Consider the following 19,193-nt stretch of genomic DNA (forward strand, 5'->3'; position numbering starts at 1 on the left):
GTCAGAGGGGGGGTGAGTGCTTTTGGTAACTAGCCCACTGTGTGGCCCACCAGCCTGGGCTCTGTACCTGAAGCCCCATGCCTTCCAGGGTGGTGGGGACTTCTACCCATGCCCATCTCTCCCCAGCCCTTCAGAGGCCGGAGTGCTTTCCTGCCCCATCTCCAGGGGCGAAAGGTGAAAAATAAGAGACCAGCCTTTCACTCTACAGCTGGGGAAATGTACCTTCCCTGGAAAGGCGGCCAGGGCTGTAGCCCTGGAGACTGGAGTGGTGGGATGGGGTAGCTGGTGGGCAGGGTTGCAGGCTGAGGTCTGCTAGGAGGAGGACCACAGAACGAAATACCTTTCTCCTCTTCTCTCCTTAGCCCAGTCCCACCTCCAGCTCCTAGATACAGAGCAGGGACCCGCCCCTGTGTCTCCATCCAGGCTGCACAGGAGACCTGACCTGCTCTTATCAGCCTCTGACCTCTGACCCCACCCAGCCCCTTGGTGTCCGTGGCCTCCTCTGTGGCATACTGAGGGGAGTCAGTGGGAAGAGCTTCTCTTGGTGTGAGAATTCCTTGGTGGAATGCGGACAGGTGGAGGTCACAGAAGCCTCTATGATATCACCGAAGGGGGGCAGGACAGCTTGGAATGAAGTTTCTTTGAGGAGTGGGAGGGACACTGAGCAACTATGGCGCATAACCAGAGGACCTGGTGGCAGCACTGGACTGACACCACCTATATCAATCCTTTGAACCGCATGGTAGGTGGTACCTGCCTGGCTGCACTGCCCAAGCTGGGCATCCTGGGGCGGGACGGGGCACTGGAGGACCATACTGAGTCCGGAGGGGCAGTGGCTGCACTGATGGGCCCTCTCCTCGCCCTTGCAGAGGGCCGCTCACGAGCCCTACCTCCGGCCAGAGGAGCAAGTGCTCGTCAACCGCCGAGATATCACTAGCAGTAAGGTAAGGCCGAGGCCAGGCCTGCAGCCTGTTGGGGGGTCTGCAGCAATCCTCACCCCCACAGTGACCCTTGTGCAGCTGTGTCTATGGGGCAACCGGCCCTCAGAATACCTCTGCCCCTTCTGCCTTCTAAATGTCCCAGCTGCGATCCCTGCAGTGACCGCCCCTGCCATGGTATGTTAGTAACCACCCGGCTGTGCCCCTACAGGAGCCCCTATATAATGACAGCCACTCCCCAGCAGAGACCCCAAAAGAGTCTCCCTTACAATGACCCCTACAAAGACGACCCAGCAGTGACCCGCTTTTAGTGGCCATTTAGGTAGTGACCTCTACATTGAGGCCCCCGTTCCATGATCCCTTCTCAGGCAACTTCTTTCCCAAGAGTGGCCCCCAAGGGTCCCTATTCACTGAGAGCAAACTTCCAGGCAGAGGCCTCCTACAGTGACACCTGCCTGAAGGAAGGTCCCCCACCCTCTCCCAGGATGCCTGGGACATGCAGGAGTTCATCACTCGCATGTATGTCAAGGAGCTGCTCCGACACCCGGCCTTCCACCTGCTGCTGGCCGTGCTGCTGGTGGTCAACGCCATCACCATTGCTCTCCGCACCAACTCCGTTCTTGACCAGGTGGCACTCCAGCCTGACTTCTGACCCCACTGATCTAACAGGGGCCTGGGCAAGTCACTTCCCTCTCAGGGCCTCAGGCTCCTCATCTGTTCATGATGGTTGGATTGGATGCTTTTCAAGGGCCTGTCAGTGCTGACTTTCTTAAAGATCAAGGAAGACTTCGTGGTGGTGGGGACCCAGCTTTGAGAAAGGCATTGGATTTGCAGAGGAAGGACAAGAGAAAAATGGTGTGAGCAGAGGCAGGCAAATGGGTGCCTTGTGGGGAAGGGTATCCCATTTTAATCAATAGCCACTAAGTGAGAATCACTCTGTACCAGATACTGCACTCAGTGCCAGGTACGGACACAACAGACCCAGTTCTGTCTCAGATAGACAGACATATCATTCCAAATGCCTGGGTGTCACAGAGTATGTGGAAGCTCAGAGGAGGCATTGACCCTAATCTGGGGGTCAGGGAAGGCTTCCTGGAGAAAAGGACATTTAAGCAGAGAGCAAAGAATGAATAGGAGTTGGCCAGGCAGAGAGAGGTGGAGAAGAGTGTCTTGGGCAGAACAAACAGCATGGAAGTGAGTTCTGTGTGTCCAGCTTGAAGTCTGCTATGGCTTGGGTCTTACCCTTGATGTTTTAATTTCTTACAAGGAGTCTACCACATACGTGGATTGTGCTATTGAAAATCAATATCTTTAAAATGTCCAGTGTGGTGACTGATGAGTTCAGAGGGGTGGTCAGCAGCAGATCACACAGGGTCTCGTTAAAGAGGATGGGTTTTATCCTATGTCATTGGAAAGCCAAAGTTTATTTTATTTTACTTTACTTTTATTTTTTTAATTGAAGTATAGTTGATTAACAATGTTGAGTTAATTTCTGCTGTACAGCAAAGTGATTCAGTTATATATATATATATACACATTTTTTTTTGCGGTACGCGGGCCTCTCACTGCTGTGGCCTTTCCCGCTGCGGAGCACAGGCTTCGGACGCGCAGGCCCAGCGGCCATGGCTCACGGACCCAGCCACTCCGTGGCATGTGGGATATTCCCGGACTGGGGCACAAACCCACGTCCCCTGCATCGGCAGGCGGACTCCCAACCGCTGCGCCACCAGGGAAGCCCTATACATTCTTTTTTTATATTCTTTTCCATTGTGGTTTATCATAGGATATTGACTGTGGTTTATCATAGGATATTGTATAGTTCCCTGTGCTATACAGTAGGACTTGTTGTTTATCCAGGAAAGCCAGGGTTTAAAGTATGGCAACATGAGAGTGACTGGCATCTAGGTGGATGGTTGCCGAAGCTCAAGGAATGGATGAGGTTGCCTGGAGAGAGTGTTGAGCGAGAAGAGGACCAAGACAGAGCTCTGAGGAGAGCCTCCAAGTAGAGGGCAGAAAATAGAGGAGATGCCAAAGGATGCTGAGGGGGAGTGGCCAGAGGAGTGGGAGGAACCCCAGGAGAGTGCATTACCAAGGGAGCAGGCACAGGGTCAGATGTGGCTAGGAGACAAGGCAAGGAAAGGACTATGAAGCATCCCTTGTTTAGCTCTTGTGACCTTGACACAAGCTGCCTGTGATGTGGTGGAGGCAGAAACCCAATTGCCAAGGTTTGCAGAATGCATAGACTACAGGGCAGATCAAAACCCATCAATGGCTCATGAAATGAGTTCAGAGTGTAGATAGCAGCATTTTGAAGTAGAATGAAATAAAATGAAAAAGAATGAAGTAGAAATTGTGGTGGGGGAGAGGGAGAGAAAGCATTATGGTGTAAAATGTAAAATATATTTCTTTGAGTCCCAGTCAAAAATGCTAAAATCCCTGATATAGGATATGTGCCCATGAAGGTCAAATCCTAGAGACTTGTGAATGCCAGACTGGTTTTGAACTTCACCCTGCAGGCCATAGGGGGCCATGGAAGCTTTGTGGGTGGAGAAGGCAACTCTGATTTAGCCACAGATGTGCATGACTTGGAGAAGGCAGGGGGACTGTTTAGGAAGCTCTTTGAATAAATAGTAAGGAGAGCCTATTGCCACCAGTGGCCAGTGGGGTAGAGCTGAAGGGAAAGATGAAGGGAAAGAAAGCCCTTCCTTTTTGTAGGCAGATGTCCCTGGCCCATGATGCCCTTTGGGAATTTGGAACAGGCTGGAAGCCCATAAACTTTAGCTCCCATCTGAGTTTCAGAAGCTCTGCCCAGAGAATTCCCTGGTGGTCCAGTGGTTAGGACTCCGCGCTTCCACTGCAGGGGGCCTGGGTTCGATCCCTGGTCAGGGAAATAAGATCCCGCATGCTGCGTGGTGTGGCCAAAGAAAAAAAAAAAGAAACTCTGCCCAGCCTCGCACTGGCTGGTGGATGGGGTTGGTGGCAAGGTGTGGGGAGCAAGAGGCTTGAAGCACTGAGTCTGTGGGTCGTGGAGGTGAGGAAAGGGAGGAGTCCGGGTGACTTTGGTAACTGCCAGGGTGGAGTTGGGGGCTGGGAGCTGTTCATGTCCCAAACTATAGCAGAGTTACAGCTTAACAGGAGATTGCGTGAACATGAGTTGGGTTTTAAACAGAACTCCAAGTCATGGATCCATCCATCAATCCGTCCACCCAGGAACATGTCTTGGACCCGTGAGTAGGGGGATACCCAGGAGTTTGGTCAGGCCTGGCTGGGGGGATTTGGGAGCTGAAGCAGCAGGAGTGGTTGGGACAATCAGAGAAACAAGGATGGGGCTTGGTGTCCTCCATCTCAAGGGCCAGGTCTTTTCCTCCCAATCCTGGAGTCTGTTCTGCCTTTCTCCACCTCCCTTTTCCTACTCTAGAGGTTAAGAACAAGGGTTTGTAGTCAGACAACAGTCTTTATCATTAACTGTCTGACCTTGGGCACCTCTCTGAGGTTCCCATCAAGTGCAAGATGGAAATTAAACCTACTTCATAGGACGATGGTGATGGTAACATGAAATAATACATTTGTGGTCTTAGCACAGTGCCTAGCACGTACATGGAAGGGGTGCTCTAAAGGAAGCTACAAAGATGCTGATGAAGAGCAGTAAGAATCTGGGCTTCCCCTCCCCTGAAGACATGCTCTCTCCCTGGTCTTGCCACCCCCTACTCACCTCTCTGCCCTTCCTTTTCTCTATCTTCCATGTAGAAACACTATGAGTTGTTCTCTACCATAGATGACATTGTGCTGACTATCCTTATCTGTGAACTTCTCCTCGGCTGGTTAAATGGCTTCTGGATTTTCTGGAAGGTGAGATCCTGGGCCCTCCCTGCCATCACATCTATTCCTCCTTAGGGACAGCACCCCACCCCATCCCCATCCACCTGGCCCTGCAAGGTGCACAGGGGGAGGGGTGTGTGTGCATGTGTGTGCATGTGTGCTCATGCAGAAGGAGAAACTAACTACTTCTGAGATGTCTGTGATGTGGCAGAAAGTAATTTGTACTAGAAGTGCAGCCTCCCGGGGTTCCAGTTCCTGACCCAGCCTTCCCTAGTTCTGCAATCCTGGGCAAACCTTGATTTCCTTATCAGAGAAATACAGTTGAGAGTATCCACCTTAATTTACAGGGTTCAAGAACAGGGGTCAGTAAAGATTTTCTGTAAAGGGTGTTGACCTTAAGAATAAAACAGTTATTTTACCAGCAAAAAAGGGTTTATCTGGGAATAGCAGAGAAATCGCAAATCAGGACTAGCAAACGACAGCATAAGCCATAGACTAGTCCAACAAACAATTGAGAGGAACGTTATTTTATAGAGAAAAAGGAGGAAGTTGGGAAGGGTTGTTTTGAACCAAAATCTACTGGCGAAAAGTGAGAGTTCAGGGTGATGATGGTCTCTCATTGGCTGAGTTGCTGGAATAGTTGATTTCTTGCAGGAGATGCAATGTACATCTTTTCCTGTTGGGGCCTGTAATTGATTATTCTTTCCCCTTTGGGATTTTTCTGTTCAAGTCTGTAATTGACAATGCTTCCTGTAATTGACATCTAGTGATACTGCGTGAGAGCTCCCCCTTTTGGCCTCCCAATTCCATTGTAGTGAGGTTTCCCTTTATTAATTTTCACAAGGGCCAGATAAATATTTTAAGCTTTGTGGACCATACAGTCTCTGTTGCAAACACTCACTTCTGCTGTGAGAGCACAAAAGCAGCCATAGACAGTACATAGACAAATGAGCATGGCTAGGTTCCAAATCAGTTTTATTTGTGAATACTAAAATTTGAACTTTATGTAATTTTCACATGTCACAAAACATAAAACATATATATATATATATATAAACCATTCTAGACCTGAGGGTCTTTAAAAAGAGGGGCTGCTGGTCAATTTGGCCCTTGGGCTATAGTTTGCCTACCCCTCTTCTGGAGGGTATCAAAAAGCTGTCTGGGTGGGAACAGATCTTAACATTACATAAAATGAGACAAAGACTCAAATTCTTTGTTTCAATAGGACTTATAGAGTTAAGGGATTTCTGGAGTCAAGGGATTTATCTTGCCTTTGGGCATGTGCAAGAAGAGGCTTTGAAAAGAAACACCTATCAGATTTTTATACCTTTCATAAAAAGGAATCATCATTTAAATACCTTTACCAGGAAAACCAATTAGAATTACAAGCTTTCCAGGGGTTAGAGGTGTCACTTCATAGAACACAGAATGTAGAACCTAGAACAATATTTCTGAAGTCCAGATATATATTTTTTAATACATTTATTTATTGGCTGTGTTGGGTCTTCGTTGCTGCACACGGGCTTTCTCTAGTTGCGGCGAGCAGGGCCTACTCTTCGTTGCGGTGCACAGGCTTCTCATTGTGGTGGCTCCTCTTGTTGCAGAGCACGGGCTCTAGAGCACAGGCTCAGTAGTTGTGGTGAACAGGCTTCGTTGCTCCGCAGCATGTGGGATCTTCCCGGACCGGGGCTCGAACCCGTGTCCCCTGCATTGGCAGGTAGATTCTTAACCACTGTGCCACCAGGGAAGCCCCAGATGTCTTAAAGAATGCTTTGTGAAAACAACACTTGGGAGGATGTTTATTAACAGAAAATAGAATAGGATGGTGCATATTTACATGTCTCCACACTGGAGAGGAGAATAGGTACCATGCTTTTTGTGAACATTTCAATGCACCACTTTTTCACAACTAGCTCTAGGTTACAGGCAGACATCTGTTGCATGAGAGAGAACATTTCTTCCTTCCTGTAGACGTGAGATTTCTTTTGCTACCGGCCAGGGTTCTTGGCCTCCTTAATTAATAGAAACTGATCAGAGGCCAGACAAGAAATTCAGGCAAGGCTTTATTGGGGCCCCTGCTGCAGCAGGGGGGAGAGAGAACAAGTAACAAGTTCCCTTGTCCACTCTCTTCAGAGGGGGGATGAGCTTGTGGCTTGGGTGGTTTGCCCACCCCTTTGGTGATGTGTGCAAGGGGCATGCACAGTACCCTGCTTTTGATCCCAACCCCCTACCTTTGCTCCCTGCTCTTCAGAAGTGGCATTTGGACCTTTTGTATCTTTTTGTCCATAATTTGCCCCAGCTGCTCATGCGTGCAGTTATTTTTAGTCCCTTATAGTTTCTTTGTATTTTGTTGCTCCAGGAGTCTTGTATCAGGTGCAGGCACTGCAGCCAAGGGTCCCAGGTCCCAGCCTGTCTCACTTTTAGCAGCAGTTAGGAAGGCCTGCACTTTCAAGGGGCCTGCACTTTCAAAGCTAAGCTCTGTTTCATTAACACAAGAGAACTGGAGCAAGCTTGAGAATCTTCTGTTCTTCCAAGCCACTCTGCTTGTCCTCTCAAGGGCAAGATTTCTCAGCCTCGGCACAGTTGACATGTTGGCCTGGATAATTCTTTGTTGTTGGGGGACTGTCCTGTGCATTGTTTAGCAGCATTCCTGGCCTCTACCCATTAGATGCCATTAGCACCCTCCTACCTGTGACAATCAAGGATGTCCCCAGACATTGCCAGATGTCCTCTGGAAGGCAAAACCACCCTCCAGAACTAATGGCTGAGAACTAATGTCCCAAACCCTAACATTCATCTGAGGCTAGCCTCCCAGGGCCAAAAGCCAGGGCTTGTTAGAGGCCCTCTGCTGTCTCCTTCCCCACCCCCAACCCCTCCCCTGGTCCCAGTGTACAAGGACTGCTCCCTGTTGAATGGGTAGATGGAAAGGGAGAATGCAGGGGAGGGAGGAAAGTCTGCAAGTTAATATCTCAAATATTACCCAGGCACGTGGGGCTCCCCAGAGTTTTGCCCCTAGTGCCCCCTTTTCCGTGGCCCTTGTGTGGCTCCTCCCTCTCCTTACCTCCATAGCCTATTAATTACTATTTCACCACCTAAATATTTCTCAGATTTCTTGCTGCCTCTGCATCTCTGCTATCCCTGTTCTAGCTCTTACCTTGTCTTCTCTCACCAGGATGTTGCTATGGCTTCCTGTGTACCCCACCTGCCATCAAAGTAATTTTCTGAAGGCCCAAGACAAAGTACCTTAAACTACTCCAGTGGCTCCCTATTGTTTCTAGGATCAGGGCTAAATGCCTCACTGTGCTTAAGGCCTTCCATGATGTGGCTCTTGCTTGCTTTTGCAGCCTCATCACTCCTGGCTTTACCCTTGGGTATTCCAGCTGCATCAAGCTGCTTGTAGTGGCATTCCCCAACACACACTTTCAAGTGCATGCACACACACACACACACACATACACACTGCTGTTTCTCACCTCATGCCCATGCTGACCCCTAGTCTATAAAATCTCTTTGCCACTTACTCACTTGCTTTCCTCCTACTTACAGCTTAAGACTCTTGCAGATGTTTTCTCTTCCAGGAAGTCTTCCTGTCTCTTCCAGGAAGTCTTCCTGTCTCTCCCAGGCTAGGTTAGTTGTTGCTCTGTCTCCCTAATGCTTTGTACTCACCTCTCACCTGGAGTTAAAACTTACTGTCTGGGGCTTCCCTGGTGGCGCAGTGGTTGAGAGTCCACCTGCCGATGCAGGGGACAGGGGTTCGTGCCCCTGTCCGGGAAGATCTCACATGCCGCAGAGCGGCTGGGCCCGTGAGCCATGGCCGCTGGGCCTGCGTGTCCAGAGCCTGTGCTCTGCAATGGGAGGGGCCACAACAGTGAGAGGCCCGCGTACCGCAAAAAAAAAAATTACTGTCTATCCACCTCCCTCAAAATAGTCTGTGAGCCAAGCAGGGCGAAATCCTGTATCTTCAGGATCTGATTTGAGGTGTGGCATATAGTAGGAGCTTAATACTGAATGGATAGAGGGATGGATCTGTAGACAGGCAGACTTGTGTCTCCTTGTGTATGTTTAGGCACCGACACTTTGAATGTGAAACACAAGGAGGGCTTGTGTTTATTGGACTGCCTAATAAATTTAAGAACTTTTTCTCCATTAAAAATCATTTTCTTTTTGAATATTTAATGCAGCTACATAGGGCTTCCCTGGTGGCGCAGTGGTTGAGAGTCTGCCTGCCAATGCAGGGGACATGGGTTCGAGCCCTGGTCTGGGAAGATCCCACATGCCGCGGAGCAACTAGGCCCGTGAGCCACAACTACTGAGCCTGCGCGTCTGGAGCTTGTGCTCCGCAACAAGAGAGCCCGTGATAGTGAGAGGCCCGCGCACCGCGATGAAGAGTGGCCCTGGCTTGCCACAACTAGAGAAAGCCCTCACACAGAAACAAAGACCCAACACAGCCATAAATAAATAAATAAATAAAATTAAAAACAAAAAAAAGTTCTCTTAATGCAGCTACATATTGGTCAAAACTGTATTGAGAGACTGTCATATAGAATGAAGTAAGTCAGAAAGAAAAAAACAAATATCATATATTAACACATATATGTGGAATCTAGAAAAATGGTATAAATGAACTTATTTGCAAAGCAGAAATAGAGTCACGGACGTAGAGAACAAACGAATGGATACCAAGGGGGGAAGCGGGGGTGGGATGGATTGGGAGATTGGGATTGACATATATACACTACTAAGTATAAAACAGATAACTAATGAGAACAGACTGTATGGCACAGGGAACTCTACTCGGTGCTCTGTGGTGACCTAAATGTGAAGGAAATCCAAGGAAGAGGGGATATATGTGTACGTGTGGCTGATTCACTTTGCTGTACAGCAGAAACCAACACAATACTGTAAAGCGACTATACTACAATTAAAAAAAAAAAAAGACTGTACTGAAAGGCACACACAGAATTCTTGTTCCCACTCCTGACCTTTCTTCCCTTTCCCTCACCCCCACCCTCTTCAGATAATCTTCGTTATTTATAATCTCTTGTTTATCCTCCTAGTGTTTATTTTGCAATCATAAGCAAATATGTACATATTTTTAGTCTTCCCTTTCCTAACAGTAGCATACTGTAAACACTGTTCTGCACTTTCCTTTTTGTCACTTAATGGACCTTTCTGTATCAGTACATGGAGACCTTTCTTATTATCCTATACTCCACTGAATGTGCAGTAGTTTATTCAACCAGTGTCCCAATTGCTGAACACTTTGGTTATTTTCAGCCTTCTACAAATGCCATTTTGTACTTGTACTAGAGTTTGTGTGGGTCGGATTTCGAGAAGTGGGATCACTGGTCACAGGTAAATGCGGATTGTTTATTAGAGCAAATTCTCCTCTGTAGTGGTTGTGCTCAAATTTGTCATACACATGAGCTTCCTTCCTCCATCCCCATTCTAAAAGAGTTTGTGCCATATTGGACAAAGGGCTTGCAAAATGTGCCTTTCTTCTGCAGTGAGAGTTAGTTCACCTCTGACCTGGCTATTGAAGCACTGTTCCTTAATGTTTTAATCAGTATTTATTTTCATTTTATTGTTAATTGTAGTGTGTGTCACACAAAGCTGGAGCATCCAAACACTCTCAGGTCACCTAACTGCAGGGCAAGGCCATTGTCAGCAGCGCAGTAGCCAAGGTGGGCGCTCAGCTTAGGAACTGGCTGTGTATATATGAGAGACTCCACTGTGTGCTTCAGACACTGCACTTGGCTATTGACACATGTATGAGACAGCGAGCGCATGCATGTTTTGTGGCGTGTTTGGGGCGACAGCAGGATGAGTAACAGCAGTGGATGGCAGATGACTGGCCCTGCTTCGAGAGGACCACTGAGTCCCCCATCCTTGGGGTGTACGGAGGGCAGACCCAGGATGAACCCATGGGCTGGGCCTGACAGACCCTGCTGGGGCTGGCCCACCCCCCAGGACGGCTGGAACATCCTCAACTTCCTTATCATCTTTATCTTGCTCCTGGGGTTCTTCGTTAATGAACTCAGTGCCATCTCTATCACCTACACCCTCAGGTAAGCTGGGAACTCTGAGAAAAGGAGGGACCTGTCTGGACCCTGGGAAAGAGAGGAAGGGGTTTTTACCAGGTGGGGATCAGCTCTGCCTTTCTGGGCAGGTGGGGGGATGGTGAGGAGGAGGGGTCTGGGAAGGGCCGAGGGGCACCCCTGAGAGGCTCTGCCACAGGGCACTTCGTCTGGTGCACGTGTGCATGGCAGTGGAGCCCCTGGCCCGGATCATCCATGTCATCCTGCAGTCAGTGCCCGACATGGCCTACATCATGGTGCTCATCCTCTTCTTCATGCTGGTCAGTGCCCTCCCCTGCCCCCGGCTACTCCCCTTCCCTGAACAGGCCCCTAGGTCCCTGGGGATACAGGGTGTCTGGAGAAGAGGAGAGGCTATGGGCCTGAAGCCCTGTGACTCCCCTGGCAGCTCATTTGCATGGCCTGTCCCTAAGGCCCTCTGGTGAAGTCCGGGCGGGTCTCTGGTCTCTCTGGCAGGTGTTCTCAGTATTCGGGGTCACTCTCTTTGGTGCATTCGTGCCCATGCATTTCCAGAACATGCAGGTTGCCCTGTATACCCTCTTCATCTGCATCACCCAGGATGGCTGGGTGGACATCTACAGTAACTTTCAGTGAGTGCCCATGGGGCTTCCAGGGGAGGGGGGTGGGGCCCAGTCCAGGCAAGCTAGCCAGGGAGAGGCTGGGCTCCCAGGGGCAAAAAACTGACTGGGGAGGGAGAGGTGCTGCTCCAGGGCTTGGGATGAGGATGGCACAGCAGGAGGGGGATGCCTGGGGCTTTAAACTGGAGAAAAGCAGGCTCCCTGGAGCTGAGGGCTCTGGGTTTGTAGTCTACTTGAAGAGTCATTCCCAATGAAACTCCACCCATTCAAGGTCCCACTGCAGGCTATTCAGAGAGATTTCTCCCATTATGCTCAGCAGCTGGGCAGCTAGGCCTTGGGCAAGGGAGCAGGTCTGTGGTTGCATCTAGCGCTCCAAGGCAGCCTCCCAGCCCACACTGGAGCCCACCAAACTGCCTGCACTCCTGAGAACTTAGGGTCTCATTTATTCATTGTGAGACCCACTGCCCAGGGTCATTATTGGCCACAGATGGCTGCCTGGGTTCTGTTCTTTACCTCTTTCCCATTAAGCCTAAACTCTATTTGTTTCCAGTCCCCTCCAGGGAGTGGGTCCCCCTGACTGATTTTCTTTTTATCTCCTTCGTGTGAGAGTAAAAGCCCAGCTGGTAAAGGGGCTTCTGCACTCATTACCCATTATGATGTAGGCAGTAGAAAAATCATGGAGTGTGCAATAAAGGTGGCCTGGGGTTCTGAGTCTGCTCCACTGCACTAGCCATGCAGCCGTCTGAGGCTCCGTTTCCTCATCTGTCAACTGGGGATTAAAATACATTATTAACCATGTCATGGATTGCTGTGAGAATTAGTAGAGACTGGCACTGTGTGCATGCACATGCACACACACGCATAGCAGGAGAGAGAAAACTATTATTTGGGAAAATATTTTATGGGAGATTTATAATAGGTATTAACAGTAGGTGGGATTTTTTTCCTGTATATTTTCCTTCTGATCTTTCTACAATGAGCTTGAATTACTTTTTATAATAAGAACGACACGACTAAAGAATATAACCAATAGATTAAACTCGGTAATGCTGACATACAAATCCCCACCTTGCAGGGCTGGCTTGAGGACCGCCCACTGTCTGGCAGTACAGCTGGTGCTCAGTAAAGAGCAGCTGCGGGAACAATTAGGAGTAAGGCATTAGAGCTCCACAACAGCAGTGAGGCAGCAGAAGTCCCAGCGGGCCTTGAGATAATTTCCCCATCTCATAGATGAGGAAACTGAGGCTCAAAGGGCCAGGGAGGTGATAGGGCCCCTGACTGCCATCTCCAGGATGGAGACAAGGGAGTACGCAGTGGAGATTGGGGGCGCCATCTACTTTGCCATCTTCATCACCATCAGTGCCTTCATTGGCATCAACCTGTTGGTCGTCGTGGTCACCACCAATCTGGAGCAAATGATAAAGGCAGGCGAACAGGGGCAACAGCATCAAATAGTCTTCAGTGAGGTGAGTGAGATGGGGAGGGCAGAGGGGGGTGAGGCAGAGTGTATATGAGTGCTGAATTGAGCGTGTGTGTTTGTGCGCGCGCGCACACTCGAGTGCCTGAAGAAAGCCAAGCCTGAGATGCGGAGGCAGCATTGCCCACGGCCAACTCACCAACGGGGGCTTCAGAGGAGTGTGGAGTTCCTAGGTGTCTTGTTCTATGGCAACTAAAATCTAAGCAGCTGAGTGACCTTAGGGCGTTTAACCAATCTAAGCCTCAATTTCTTCTCCTGTAAAATGAAAATAATTATAGTACTTCATAGGGCTATTATGATAATTTCATGGGTAAACGAACAGTACTTGGCACATACTAAGAACTCAATAAATATTAGCTATAGTGTTATTCATTCAGGGGTAGAGCTTCCGAAAGGCTGGAGAGTGTAGGGTGGAGTATTGCCTAAAGTGTTGAGGACTGTGGGCTGTGACTTGAGAGTAGATAGGGTTTCAGAAGTTTGCTGGGTAGGATTTATCAGGAGTGAAATGGTGGGGGAAGCACTAGGTTTTGAAAAGGGGTGAGAATTTCCAAAAAGGTGAGGGATGGGCTCGCGCATTTCAAGTTAAGCTCCCACAGCAAAGGAGAGAGCCTAAGATTGGTTAGAGCTGAAACAAGGGGCGTTAGAACCCTGGTGACCTGAGACTCATCCTCCCTGAAGCCAAGCAGGAAGGGGCAAGGGGAGGGGGTGCCGGCTGACCTGTCCTTCCCTCTCCATTTCCCCCTCCCCAGACAGGCAGCGAGGAGGGAAATGGGAATAACGAGCTGCCGCTGGTGCACTGTGTGGTCGCCCGTTTGGAGACATCTGGCGTCCCCCAGGAGCCGTTTATGGGGGGCCTCCCGACGAACCTCTCAGAAAACACATTCGACAACTTCTGCTTGGTGCTCGAGGCAATACAGGAGAACCTGATGCAGTACAAGGAGATCCGAGATGAGCTCAACACGTAGGGCGGGTACTGGGGGTACCCTCGAGTCTCGTGAGTCAGGGCTGAGTGGAGCCTTAGATTCTTCTGGCCTCACGCCCTCACCATTTTTTTTCCTTTGCGGTACGCGGGCCTCTCACTGTTGCGGCCTCCCGTTGCGGAGCGCAGGCTCAGTGGCCATGGCTCACGGGCCTAGCCGCTCCGTGGCATGTGGGATCTTCCCGGACCGGGGCACGAACCCGCGTCCCCTGCATCGGCAGGCGGACTCTCAACCACTGCGCCACCAGGGAAGCCCACGCCCTCACCATTTTATCATGCGGACCCTGGGGCCCAGAGAGGTTAAGTGAATTGTCCAGGTTTCCCCAGCCTGTCGGTGAGGGAACTGGAATCCAGACCTCCCGGTTCCTCGCATCTCACAAGAGCCTTAAGCCTCGGCCTGGGTCTCTCTCAGAGTAAAGGGAGAGGGCGAAGGGGGCTGGACACCAGGGAAAAGATGGGAGGGCAGCCTTCCAGCCCTCACCCTCGGAACGCACTCACCTCTCCGCCCTCAGGATAGTGGACGAAGTACGCTCCATCCGCTTCAACCAGGAACAGGAGGAGGAGCTGATGCACAGGCACTTGTCGTGGAGCCCGTCGAGGGCAAGCGGGTCCTCCATAGCCACCCGTGAGATGACTTGCCAGCAAGACTTGATCACTGCGCTCGTCAACAGGGAAAAGGTGCAGCTTCCTTCCCCTACCCAATGGGTACTCAGCTCGCCACGCCACCCAGCTCAGCCTCAACCCCATTAGTCAAGGCCTCTGTCTATTCCAAGATCTGGTCCGCCCCCTAGACTCCCAAGCACCCCAGCAGTCACCGCCAATCTGGTTAGGTTCCAACTTTTCCTTCTTCGGGAGGCCCCGCCCCTCCCATAGGGCTCCAACCACTGAGCCATCTTGGTCTTCAGCACCGTCAAACCTACCCTTTCTTAGTGAGACTTGAGCGGTTCAGTTCCTGCTTAGTGGCAGATACTCAGGCCCACTGGGGGCATAGAACCCCCAGGTCCTGTCTAGGGTGCATAAGAGGAGCAGCCTCCTGAGGGACGAAGATTCTATGGAGAAAAAGTCACACTCCCACATTATTTAGTTTCTTTCTGCTTCCCACACCATCAGACTGGGAACCTTGTGAATGTCCACGGCCTGAGCTCCCACAGTCAGAGAGCAGACTCGGCAGGCTAGAGTTAGACGTGAAGGACTTCCTGCCAGGCCTGGATGAACAGCTGTTGAGCTGAAGGAGGGGAGTAAGGGGGCATCTGCCATGTCAGGGTGGGGGCATTGACAAGAAGACCTCTTGGTTTGCAGGTTCAGGAATCCAACACAAATGTACTCCTTAACAAACACAAGTTGAGCCGCTGAGAGGGCAGGACGGTAGCCAACGGGCATGAGCACACACACCCAGCCACTGCATCTTCTGCGTCACTAGCATGACTTGGCACATCCTGGCCTGAACCCATCCTCTCCCTTACCCCCCGGGCAGATGCCTGGGGATGGAAGGGGGCAGCATCTCTAGGGCTTGTGCCTGGGAGCCCCAGGTCCAGAGGAGCCGGGATGGAGAAGGATGCTGGATGAGAGTGGGAGCCCTACCACAGGATGAGCACAGAAGGGGGTGCTGGCCAAGGCAGCCAGGATTTGCCCTAAGGATGGGCATCCCTGGTATCCTGCTAGACCAGAACTAGATGGAGTCTAAGTGGGCCCAAGCACCAAGAGAAGAAAGGTGAGGCCAGTGGGGCCAGGTATCTGTATCAGCAATAAACTTTTGTGTTGGGACCAATGTGTCTGACTGGTGGATCTCCAAACCCTTGAGGCAGCCTTGCCCCTCAAGAGCCTGTTTGTCCAATGGGAGAGTCACTGGCTGTCCTCCAGAGCTTCCAGTCTAATGGGAGAGAAAATCCACACCCTGAAAATTTTTGACTTAACGGTAGAGATGTAATCCCTGCCCTCAGGGTCCTAAATTCTGGGGGTGAAAATCTGGTCCTCACAGTTCCTCACAGTTGGGAGTGCCTCTCTTATGAAGGAGACGCCCTACCCTCTCTCTGTGTCTGAAGGTGTAGGAGACTGGTCCTCATTCTGGGGAGTTCTAATCTGATGGGGTCACCATCGACCAAGTCATGCAGGTACAGGAAGCTCTATCCTGGATCAATGGAGAATGGCTGGGCGAAGTGTGGGTCCTGGCAGGCTCTCTGGGGAAGAAGAGCACTGAAGCTTCCTGGAAGGCATCAGGAGGAATTTGAGGGTCAGGTGGATGAAGTCCGGTGGAGAACTTGGGACCTGTGAGACCTCTTTGGGAGCTTCATACAAAGACCATCGAGAGCCACAGCAGGTCCTGAGCTAGGCAATGCAGAGTCTGAGAAAGCTGTGGCAGTCGTGGGCACTATGAAGAGCTGCCTCGGTGGATTCTCATCCTTGGGCAAATCACTGGGCCTCATTTTCCCCATCTGTGCAATCGGGAGAGGATAAGATTGAGCACTAGCTCTAAAATCAAACGGCCAGCACTCAGCCCCAGAACTGGGAGACTGATGAGATCAGCTGTACGGTTGAGACTCAGGTTCCCTGATGTTGTGCGAAGGGAAGGCTGGAAGAGATGTTGTGTGAGAGTTCTGCCCAGCTGTTCAGCAAAGACTGACAACTAGGGGCCTTGGGGATATTCACCAGTTGGAATGGGAATCCCCAGAGGCCCACTGATTGCAGGTGACGGGAAACTCCACCCTTCATCCCCTCCCACTGGCATTGCTTCCAGCCCTGAAAAGCCCCCTGGGGCCTGCTGGGAAGAAGTCTGGACAACTGGGGCAGGGGTGGTGCACTCAGCAGGCAGGTGAGAGGTGGCACCCCAGCAGTGCTTCACTGTCTTGGAGTGCTATCTGTTCCCCTGTTTGGGCCAAGACTCCAGGACCATCAACCAGCAGAACGATGGGCAGCCAGTGGCTTTTGCTGCTTCTGCTGCTATTTATGGGGAATGGAGCCCTCAATCTGCCTGGTGAGTAGCCACATACACCCTTTCCATCCATCCTTCTCTGGGGGCTCTCACAGCCTTCTTCTGGCTCACCAGGGAGGGGAAGAAGGTGGTGGAAGATCAAGTAGTATCCCCAGGAAGATCTCATGTGAGCACAGCCATTCCCCAACCCACCCCTAAATTGTCTGAAAGGCTTGGGGCACCAATGAGCTCGGGGGAAGGAACATGATGGGATGACCTCCAAAGAGCTTCTGGCTTTGCCCATCCATCCTCATCCAGGATGCTGTATTTGTCTGTCTATTCCCTCCATTCTGTCTGTCATCTCAGCTGTCTCCCCTTTTCTGTCTGTCCTTTCCATCTGGGCTGGGCCAATAGCTTGGGGTTTCAGTAGGCTAGTTCCCTCTCAATCTGGCCCAGAACTGAGGGCCCAGGGGCTTGGACCCCTGCTGCCCTCCCCTGCCCTACTCCATCAAAGGTCAGCCGCCACCCCCAATGCCTCACTGAGTCCGATGGAGGAGTGCAGCCCTGGATCCTGAGCTCCTAGGACAATATAGGGGAACATGTTGGGAGGTGGCAGGAAATTGCATGTCTTAGCAATCCCATGAGTCATGACTTTTTCCAAGGCCAGGAGTATCCTTGGCAAAACACCCAGGAAGCAGATAGCAGTTTTGGTGAGAGGCACAGAAGGGGATAATTATTATCAATAGCAGTTTCTACTTATTGAGCACCTACTGTATGCTAAGTACTGTGCTAAGTGCTTTACGTGCATTATCTCATTTAATCCTCATGACCACCAGTGAGGTAGGTATTGTTTTCACTGCTGTCTTACAGTTAAGGAAACCGAGACTCAGAGACATAAAGTGATTTGTCCCCTCATCAGAGCTGGGAGTCTGTCCCAGGTCTGACTTTAGAGTTCAGGCCACATTCCATTGCTTCTCAAAGGAGCTGCTGTCGGCAGGAAACTTCAATATCACATAAATGTCAGTTCTTACCAAATCTTTAATTGTGACACACTTCCAATCAAAATCCTAACAGGGTTTTTTGTAGAAGTTGATACGCGGATTCTAATACACATAAGGGAGAACAAAAGGCCAGCAACAGCCAAGATAACTTTGAAGAGCAAGATGGGAGACTCACTCTACCAGATACTAAGACTTACATTAAAGTAAGATCATGTGGTGGTGTTGCAACAATAGACAAGCAAACCAATGGAATAAAAGAGCAGGGAAATCAGTCTGGATGCGTAATAACAGGTAGCATCACAAATTGATCAGTGGGAAAAGGATGGATTTTTCCATAAGGGGGCAGGGACAACTGGTTAACCACATGGAAAAAACATAAAATCAGATCCAGTGGAAACATCTCTTCCCGCACATAAAAACTCGAGACTCCCGTAGCAAGACATCTGTTCATTTCAGCCTGGAATTTTGTTGCAAACAAACCCACGGATCACTAGAGTTTAGAGGACTCTTGCGATATTAAGCCCAAGTCCCTCACTGTGCTGAGGGGGATGTAGAAGCACTGAGAGTGGGGGGGGGTCTTCCCCAAGACTACACAGCAAGTCAGTAACAGAGCCAGGTCTAGAGCCTAGATCCCCCACTCTTTCCGTGCATCCTGGCCAGCACTCCTGCTCTATTGTGACCCCTTAGCTCTATTCAGGGCTAGAAGAAAGTGGGAGGCGGAAGGAGCAGATGCCAGATGGGGGCGGGGTCAGGGAGAAGGATCAGTGCCTCTTTGGAGCTAGGTTGTAGGAAGGACAAGCCCATCACCTCCAGTTTTCTAAACTAGTCCTTTGACAAAGACCAAGGTTGCAATGACAGGGCATCAGGTGATGCGCCTATTTCTGCCCATTGCCCAGGGGGAAGAGGAAGGTTTTCAAGGGATCCAGCTCAGTGTAGCTGATTTGGGCCTTTTTCTCTAGAGAGAGTGGCTGGCTTGGACATGAGAATGAAGCAATGTCTTTGTGAGGCAGTGCAGCGTGGTAGGGAAGACATTGGGCTCTGGGATCTGATGGATCTGATTTCAAATCCAGTGCCACCACTTCCTGGCTGTGTGACCTTGAACAGATGCCTTCACCTGTCTGAGCCTCAGTTTCTTCATCTGATAAATAGAAATAATTTTCCTTACTTCAGGGTGGATGTGAGGATTCAGTGCACCAACACTTGCACATTGGAACAGCACCTTACTCAGACAAGGTGAAAAACCAAAGGTTGTCAAAATTATCTTTGACTGCTATTGCACTAAATGAAGCACTTGGCTTTTGATGAGGGGTCACGTTGTAAAAAAAAAAATTGTGTATCTTTAAATATTAGAATCATGTTCAATGCAGTAGGAAACACATCAAAAAAGCCATCGAGAAA

General features: G+C 50.2%; 1 protein-coding gene across 1 annotated transcript; it reads left to right on the top strand.

Annotated features, from left to right (window-relative positions):
- The first annotated feature begins 483 nt into the window (after window positions 1-483).
- On the top strand, window positions 484-15,643 carry CATSPER4 (cation channel sperm associated 4). The gene is made up of 11 exons (XM_067724917.1): window positions 484-742; window positions 870-944; window positions 1,423-1,566; window positions 4,686-4,787; window positions 10,728-10,825; window positions 10,995-11,115; window positions 11,309-11,442; window positions 12,722-12,896; window positions 13,657-13,868; window positions 14,399-14,564; window positions 15,186-15,643. The coding sequence occupies exons 1-11, from the start codon at window positions 671-673 to the stop codon at window positions 15,237-15,239; spliced, it is 1,353 nt and encodes a 450-aa protein (XP_067581018.1). The 5' UTR covers window positions 484-670; the 3' UTR covers window positions 15,240-15,643.
- The last annotated feature ends 3,550 nt before the right edge of the window (window positions 15,644-19,193 follow it).

Source organism: Pseudorca crassidens, chromosome 2 (assembly GCF_039906515.1).
Source record: "Pseudorca crassidens isolate mPseCra1 chromosome 2, mPseCra1.hap1, whole genome shotgun sequence".
Taxonomy (NCBI): Eukaryota; Metazoa; Chordata; class Mammalia; order Artiodactyla; family Delphinidae; genus Pseudorca; species Pseudorca crassidens.